The following is an 8,953-nucleotide window of genomic DNA, read 5'->3' on the forward strand; positions in this document are numbered from 1 at the left end:
TCAGTTGCTAAAATAAACACAATTATGAAGATACACATATTTAATGCATGTTTTGGAACTGGGGAGGTGGGAAGGACAGTTTTAGGGTCAGACCTTGGTTGAGTTAAAGAGAATGCTGGAGTCAGGCATGAGGTAAGCAGGGAAGCGGGCGTACCAGAATACTGCAGCCAGGCCTGGGGAGAGGATGAGTACTGAGGCTGAGCCTGAGAGGAAAAGGAGGATGATATTTTCAGTCAGGTGCGAGAGAGTGCAGGGAATGGGGCAGAATAGGGGGCATTGATAAAAGCATGGACCTACTGGGTGCTGGAGGCAATAGGCATGTCACAAACAAACATACTTTACACCACTGTTAGCAATGTTTATGTAACTGTGCATTCTTTTATTAGCCAGTCTTTAAAAAATGATATACCATATTTTTCACTCTATAAGACACACCTGACCATAAGACGCACCCACCTATAGAGGAGGAAAAACCAAGAAAAAAAAAAAAGTTCTGAACCAAATGGGTGTGCCCTGTACTCTGCCCCCCCTCCCCCCTCTCTGGTAGTCTAGTGGTAGACCAGGACAGGGTACAGGGCATGTCTACTAGTGAGCACATCTAATGGTAGGCATGTGTAGTGGAAGCCAGCCAGCCCCCCAGCACACACACACACGATACCTTTTTTTTCATCCCAGCAGTCCAGCACGCTCCTGCCTCACTGGACGGCTTCCTCCTGATCACTGCCCCTGCACTCTTCCAGCAGTGGCAGAGCAGTGCACGAGGCAGGCGCGTGCTTTTTGCGTGCCTGCCTGATCCGGCTCCGCACTTCGAATGGCTGCTGTCAGCTTCTATACCCATATATTTTCATGCCTCAGCGCCACCACTCCACTGCTCTAACAATTTTGTATAGAGGGAAGAATTGCGTGTAGCATCGTCACTGGCCCTTCAAGTTTACTATAATATTGGTTTAGTTTCAATTTTAATTTCAATTTTAAACTGTTTTTGAAACCCACATTATCTAAATGCACATTCTTTTTGCGAGTTCATATATTTAAATGTTGCTTTAAAGCCACTTGTCTTTTTGAACTAGTTTGACCCGGGAGAGGTAGACCTGACATGTTTCGCACCAAGTGCTGTTTCAAGGGTCCCCAATCAGTAACTCGAGATGCGGCAGAAAGCAGTGGAGCTCATTATCTGAACAAAATGTTTAGAGAGGCCAGATATGACCTGTGAGCCATAGTTTGCCTACCCCTGCTTTTTTAAACAATGTTTCAATGTGCTAAAATGATAATTAGCTCATTGACCATCTCTTTCACATCATACTTATGCAGACCAAGTCATCATTGAGCATTTTTGTGTTTAACTAGCCCACCATATAGAGTAGATCCGGAGTTCATTTCCACATCAGATTGTTAGTAATATATTTCAGAGTGGCATTTTCATTTGTTTTTTTGGGCAAATAATTTGTAATATCTTGACATGTGAAAGAAAATAATATTATGATAGGTTGTTACAAGTTTAGATTTTCTAAGAAAATGGAGCTGAAAGCTCCCATAATTTCTTCAGAAATAACATTTTCAATAGTAGATGAAATAATCTGATGTGTTGGAGACCTTTTCAACTTGACATTTCCCAGGTGAATTCAGCTAACCCTACGCCAATCTGCCTTGTAGTCAGAAAACCATTCCAAAATAAGGTGGGACCACCCAAATGGAATCTAACAACCTTTTATGTTTAATGTAACTCCAGCTTTAGCTTGAGGTTCATTTAGTTCAATATAAACTGTACAGTGGCTTTGAATAGTATATCCGTATTCAGTGTTGACACTGTGGGTGTAAACTTGGAAAAATATTTAATTCCAACATGCTAAAATTATTCTTGTATGAATGTTATTTATGTACCTAGTAGAGTTAATTGGGTAGACTGAACACACAAACTCTTTAGGCTCTTTTTGGAATGTAGGAGGTGTGCATCTTTTAATGAAATGATTATTTGAGGTTTAAAACAATTTCTCATCAGCATCCATCAAGTTTTAAAAAAAAAGTCAAAAATCCATCACTATGTTACAGTCTTAGGAAATTCTAGGTGGTAATAGAAAATGCATGATGCATTCTAGTTAGGAACAGAAATTATTACCGTAATAGAAGTTCACTCATTTGGAGGCAGGAAATTGATACAAATAACTATTCAAGGAAGTGATGGATAAAAATTTTTGTTATTCAGAACACGAGTATACAGGAGACTGAATAAGATTAAATGGAGTGAGAGCATGTTGTGCCCTCTTTGCTCCAAGCTATACAGCATATTAGCCTCCTCTTTTCTCAATGCACAAGTCTCTTAATCCTTTTCAGGCACACAGTTGCTCTGTTGAAGCTGGTCTCCAACTGAAAAGGGCATGCTTAGGCCATCAGATAGTGAATTGTAGGAAAAAGAAGGTAACAATAAGTGCTTCCATTTCTGTCTACACAAACCTCATTTGCACATACAAGATAAAGACTTATTGCAATCAGATAAACTACCAGTTGCTTAACATGAGGGTCATGAGGAATGGATGACTTTCAAAAGTCAATTTATGTCCAAATGCTCTTCATCTATATAATCCTTAATCTTTATGTTTTACTCATATCTGTCTTTTCCATGAAGCTACAAGATCATCAAGATAGTTGTCATACACATTTGTCTTGTAATTTACAATCCCTACAATGCTAGCATGGCTTCATAATCTTTCATACAGACCATCAAGATTAGGGGCATGGGAGTCGCATCAATCACTCACAAGGGCTCAATCTTGCAAATGTGACGGAGGCATTCATGAAGCATGGCCAGCAGCACTCCACACTTACACAAACAACAGGTCAGTTTCAGTAATAGCAGAATCTTATCAACTGTAATCTGGTCAGAAATAAGTGGAAAGTTTTAATAATACAACAAAAAAAGCACAAAACCTCAATGAACAGGGACTTGTCTTTATTGACCCAACACTGCCATTAATTTTCTATAAGGTAAAACATAGCAAGTGATCATGCGGGGGGAATTTGGGCAGCAACAATTGCATTAATTTAAATGCTGGCATTGGCCTTGAAATAGGTATGGTATATTTAGCATCACTATACACTTAGTCAATACTCTGAATAGAAATGCTTGCCAATATGTGTGAAAATAGCCTTGTACTTGGCACAGGGCACTTGATTAAAAAGGACAAGTAGGCACTAAAGATGTTATTTTACAAAGATAAATAAGTGCCTTTGTGTCTTTTTAAAATAAAAAAAAACTTTTTAAAATACAAAAAAACTTTGGATTGCAAATAATTTGGTTTGCAAGTGTTTTGCAAGACAAGCAAAACATTTGATTAAATTTTAACTTGATATACAAGCAATGTCTTGAAATACAAGTACATACAGTATACACACATCACAACTGAGCCGATGGTTCTTCTCTCTCTGACACTACAAGAGTGTAGTGACTTTTCTAAACAAGCAAAGTCTTGCAATACAAGTACATACAATATACACGCGTCACATCATCACAACTGAGCCAATGGGTTTTCTCTCTCTGATGCTGCAAGAGTGTAGTGAGTGAGGTCTTGCAATACAAGTATTAAAGTTTTTGTGTTGCGGAACAAATCGTCTGCGTTTCCATTAATATAATGGAGTCAGTAAATAGGATTAGGCTCAGTTTTCTGGAGATTTATCATCATCTGATTTCATGATTTTCATATTTTAGGAAGATCCTCTTTCTTTTTGGTGTGGATTATGTATGAAAGGTGTTGTGTTTCTTTGTTATCTCTTCGTGCTCTTATGAGTTGTAATACAGTAATTTGCACATTTAATTAAAACAAAGAAAATTGATGTTATTCTTTGTCCTGCCTATTCTGTTTGGTATCGCTGGTTATTGTAGTCATGGGACTGGAAGACTATTCCTGCTTTTCTGAAAGCTTCCTTGAGAATCTTTAGTTTAGTGAATAGGTTTTCTTTTTTTTCTCTTTCAGATATGATGCCAATATTTTATCTAGTTTGTTACTAGCAGTGTAGTATGAAGCATATTAGATATGCAATTCCCCTCTAACTCTGAAAGGATCATTGGGTTGGAACTTAACTCTCAATAAATACTAGAGTGTCCTAATATCCCTTTTGTGAATCATAACATCTCTAGCACTTTGATTCCCTTTTCTAATTGGTCCAGCTCTGCTCTGTATTGTTTGTATTATATAGCTATAAAAACTAAAAATTGCTTTATGAAAAGTTAGTAAATGACTACAGATAAAGGACCCAAATGATCCATCCAGTCTGCCCCACAGGTACACGCATTATAAATTCATAATTAAATTGTCTTTTTTCTTTGATATCTCTGAGCCATAGACTGTAGAAGTTTGCCCGATGCTGTCCTTAGATTTCAACTACTGGAGTTCAAATCTCATTCCAGCCTATCCAAATCAAGTCATAATTTTTGGGATATGGGCTGTAAAAGTCTGCCCAGCATTGTCCTTATATTCCAAATTGCTGAGACTCCCGTTGAAGCCCTCCCCGCTTTAAACCCGCGAGCTCGCACTGCAGGGAAGGCGGCAGAGAGTAGGAGCTAAGGGCTGGAAGATCGGGGTGAACAGATTCTTGGGCTGAGCTCCATTAACTACTATTGCATGCACTGGACCCAGGGGAAGGGTGGGAGAGTCAGGGCCGGCAGGCAGGCGATCGGGGCATGGAGGCGGCTTATACAGCAGGCAGGCGGCTTACAGCTATGAGTTTCAGTTCCGTCGAATAGGAAGAAAGAAGCTGCACAAATGTTGAAAATAGAGTGTTTCATCCCTCTACTAACTGATCGAGTCATGGTGCTGAACCGGGGCTGACAGGGAAGAGAGCAGGGCGGCAGAAGGTAGGGCAGACGGAAAGGACTTCAGCGACTGGTCCTCAGCAGTCGCTTGTTTGTGATCGGCCAGTCCAGTCAGTGTTGCAGGGTTTTGATTTGTGAATCGGGTCCCTGCCTACTTTGCATGCCGTTGCCCTCATTTGCATGCACGGATTGGAGGATGGTCGGCAGAGAGGTAAGTGAATCAGGCCGGGCTCGCTAAGGGGTCGCAAACCAATCGGTACATGATCGGTTTGCTTTGTGAATCTAGCCCTTAATCCCCTTTTTGCCCCAGGTACATTAGATAGATTGTGAGCCCACTGGGACAGAGAGGGAAAAATACTCGAGTACCTGAATAAATTCATGTAAACCATTCTGAGCTCCCCTGGGAGAATGGTATAGAAAATTGAATAAATAAATAAGAGAGGGAGAAATATTGTCAATTGGGGTGGAGGAGAGAGGAAGAAAAGTTGGAGGGGCAGGGAATGAGGTCCGGAGGAGGAAAGTGTGCAGGAGGCAGAAAGAAATAAATATTGGATGCACAGTCGGAAGGAAGTTGAAATTTAGCTGTCAGACTGGGGTGGCAGAAGAGAAGTGAAGGGGCTTGATGTGTAGCTATTCTTCTCTGGGAAGGAGAGCAGCCTTGGGGTGGTCAGGGTGTATACATGTGGGGTGATGGTAGTTCTGTCATTGAGGAGAGAGGGAAAGAATGCAAGTCACTGATACCTTCTGATTCCTGTACAAAATTATGCATGAGGGGAATCCTGCATTGTACAATGGCACAGTTTCCCCCAAGAGTAAAGTATGGTGCGTAAACTGGTGAGTCCCCTCCCCCCTCACCTCCCACCACCAACAAGAGAAGTTGGAGGGCTGGGAGCAATTTTTGCCCTCCTCCATATTTTCCCTCTATATGGCCTCGCTGCTCGCACTTCCCTTTGTACTTCCTAATGCTATCATGTCACCACTTTATGACCAGTGTATACCATTTTAGAAAATAGCACCAATGGGGAGTGAGACACAGATGGGGGTACAGTGTAAGTAAAGGGAGAAGCTTTTGTGTTGATTTTAGTGCTTGCTATTTTTGAATAGTGTGAGCTGGAAAATACCAAAACCAAGATGAGAATAGTCCCTCTAGAACAGGACTGCCCAAGTCCGGTCCTGGAGATCTATTGGCAGGCCAGGTTTTCAGGATATCCACAATGAACATGCATGAGAGAGATTTGCATACCAAGAAGGCAGTGCAGGCAAATCTCTCTCAGGCATGTTCATTGTGGATATCCTGAAAACCTGGCCTGCCAGTAAATCTCCAGGACCGGACTTGGGCAGCCCTGCTCTAGAAAATGGAAGTAAGAGGTGAAAGACGAAAATTATGAAATAATCGAGTTTAATGTTAAGGAGCTAACAGAATACCTGGAAATATGAGCTAGTATCAGGGACCAATGCACAGGTGATAGGCCTGAGGGACCGCTGGGCGGGATGGACCTCTGGTCTGACCCAGCGGAGGCAAATTCTTATGTTCTTATCTAATGAACTGAAAAAGAGAAAAGCTGGTGTGATCCAAGCTAAGCAGTAATTCCATTATGAGTTTATAAAGAGAATGGTATGTAAAAAGAAATGGAAACCAGACAAATATTTCCAGCTAACATGAGCTGCTGCTGTGTGTGCCAGTACTTAAACTTGAAAGAACTTTTGATTACAGTGAATACAGAACACATACTTATCCGAGACACAAAGCTTCAGCACTGTGGCATTTATTTTCACCAACATACTTAGTAGGTAATTAATAAAATAAGATGCCGTAGCTTTCGGTATCTTCTGTTTTCCCAAAATAGCATTGCAAACCACTTGTTAACCACACAGATTTTTTTTTAATAGGCAGAAGAGTTGCTTACAGTTTCACCACCAGAAATGTTCAGATCAAGCATGCTATTAGATTGCCACCAGAATTGTCTCCGAACAGGAAGAAATCCTTGCTTTTTTTTCCTCTCTCTGGCTTCTTCCTCTCGCTGGAACTGACGTAATAATTCATTACAGATTTTCCTCTTTTCTTTTACAGAATGCATACCGCAGAAGTGGGATGACTTTTCTGGCCTGCTAGGATGACCAACGAAACAGGAAAGCCAGTGCTATATTAAGGTGACTTGTTTTCCTGTGAAAATGTGAGAATAAATAAAGACACATTAATGCATGAGCTCTCAGTGAGTGGGCTTGTTTGTTGTGACTGCTGACTAGCGGACTTGCTCTCTTTTTCCAACTCCCACAGTCCTTATTACACTTTACTAGCTGAAGCATTTTGCTAATGAATGCAGGATGTTTGGGACAAAAATGCACCTCATATAATGTTGACGCTTTGCATTGTATTTATAGCTTCCAGCCAACATATGCAAACTACAGTGTTGTGCGTATACTTTTTTTTCAATGGAATATATTTTTATGGATATGGTTTGCAAACAGATTTTGGAGACAAGGCTAGCAACTGCTGAACTTATGAGGATGTAATAAAGGGCTCATAAAATACATCTCTTTCGTTGCCTGAAGATGTTTACTGAAGACCAGCAAGTTGCTCTAGATTGCTTGTAGAGAGATGTGCCAAATTTCTTCCTATGAATTTGAAATCCCTTTAAACGATTTATCACTAGGTAGGATAGCAAGAAACAAGTTAGGAAGTCCATCCATCACAATATAGAGACCACAGATATAGATCAATATTTCATGAACAGCTAAAATAGCACTTTGAGTCAAATGAGTGGTAGTGTATTTTGATTGCTCAATCCTTATATTGCCCATAAAAAATAATCTGAGTCCTGATGCTCCAAAATTACTTGGTGGAAATGACCTGGTAACAATTTATAAATCACAAGCCACAGTCTTGAAATCTCAGATCAGATTTTTTGAATCCTGGGGTGGAATACATGGGAAACGAGCAGTGTCTCACTTCCGGTTCACCACACAATTGTTTCCCATGTATTCACCTTTATAGGACCCCCAGGAACCCCTGAAGAAGACTTTTTGTCGAAACGCGGACCGTGTTGGGTCCTGTATCCCTAGCGGACTAGGTCCTTTAAGGCTTTTATGTGGATAACCTATTTTTATGTGGATGAATTTATTTTATGTGGATGATTTCAGTGTATCTTTGGAACTTTGACACTTTCAAATAAAGTCCATTTTGGAACATCAAAATTCCACAGAGCTTTTTTGGTTTTCTTTGGATTTTCTTCTCTGTGGATATTTCAGGGTCAATTCCTTTTGTTTTAAGCCTGATCTAGAGCAATGTTTCTCAAGTTAGTCCTGGGCACTCTAGTTTTCAGATTATCTAACTAAATATGCAGGAGGTAGATTTGCCTTTAATACTTCTGTTGTTTCTTTATCTATCTCATGCATATTCATTGTGGATATCCTGAAAACAGGCTGTTCGAGGAAGGAGGTGGTGATGGAATTTCAGGGCTAGCTTGAAGAACAATGACCTTTAGAAGTGGGTAGATAAAGAAATATTTTGCTATCATTATTATCATTTATATTTTTTTCTTTACATTATTGTACTTGTCAGATCCTGCCATATTTCACTTTAATAAATTAAATCATTCAGATTATCAAGTCATAAAAAAATCTGTATTTCTAATTGTGCATTGTAATAAAAATTTAAAGCTTTGTAAATGTGAACTTAAGTATGACAAAGATGCATTCATTGATATTTAGATTCTTTAAGCTGTATTCCTCATGTTTTGTCTAAATAGTTGTGTGGCAAGTTTGTATGCAAAAAATAAAATATGTATAAAAAATCTGTTTTGATTTTTGGCATTCTAGCTGGGTTTCTAGAGGTATATAATTAAACCATTTTTTCATCATCATTGTTATTTTTCTTGGCATGGTTAATCATGGAAAATTATAACTCTGCATTAAGCATCCAAAATAAACAAGTTTAGGCAAGGTCATCGGTAGTTATTTTGTTTTTGTAAGGTACTATACAGATGGAAACAAAATGGAGCATTTTAGGTAGTGAGCACTGCAGTCAAAATTGTCCTATGCCTTCGCTATTCCTTTTGAAAAAGGTGTATTTGAAATATTCAGAACCAAAGTGCAAGAAGGGGATGCTGGAGCAGACCAAGTAAAAAATAACCCCAAGAGTGTAGA

At 39.6% G+C, this 8,953-nt stretch overlaps 1 protein-coding gene across 2 annotated transcripts in view; it reads left to right on the plus strand.

Annotated features, from left to right (window-relative positions):
- SUPT3H (SPT3 homolog, SAGA and STAGA complex component) overlaps window positions 1-7,869 on the plus strand; it is an 827,513-nt gene extending 819,644 nt beyond the window's left edge. For both annotated transcript variants that reach the window (XM_033937114.1, XM_033937116.1), the window contains one exon: window positions 6,879-7,869. Coding sequence is in view for 1 of the 2 variants with exons in the window: in XM_033937116.1 (XP_033793007.1) it covers window positions 6,879-6,920 (42 nt within the window). In the remaining variant the exon portion in view is untranslated. The remainder of the gene's footprint in view (window positions 1-6,878) is intronic.
- Window positions 7,870-8,953: the final 1,084 nt, after the last annotated feature.

The sequence above is a fragment of the Geotrypetes seraphini genome, chromosome 3, assembly GCF_902459505.1.
Source record: "Geotrypetes seraphini chromosome 3, aGeoSer1.1, whole genome shotgun sequence".
NCBI lineage: Eukaryota > Metazoa > Chordata > Amphibia > Gymnophiona > Dermophiidae > Geotrypetes > Geotrypetes seraphini.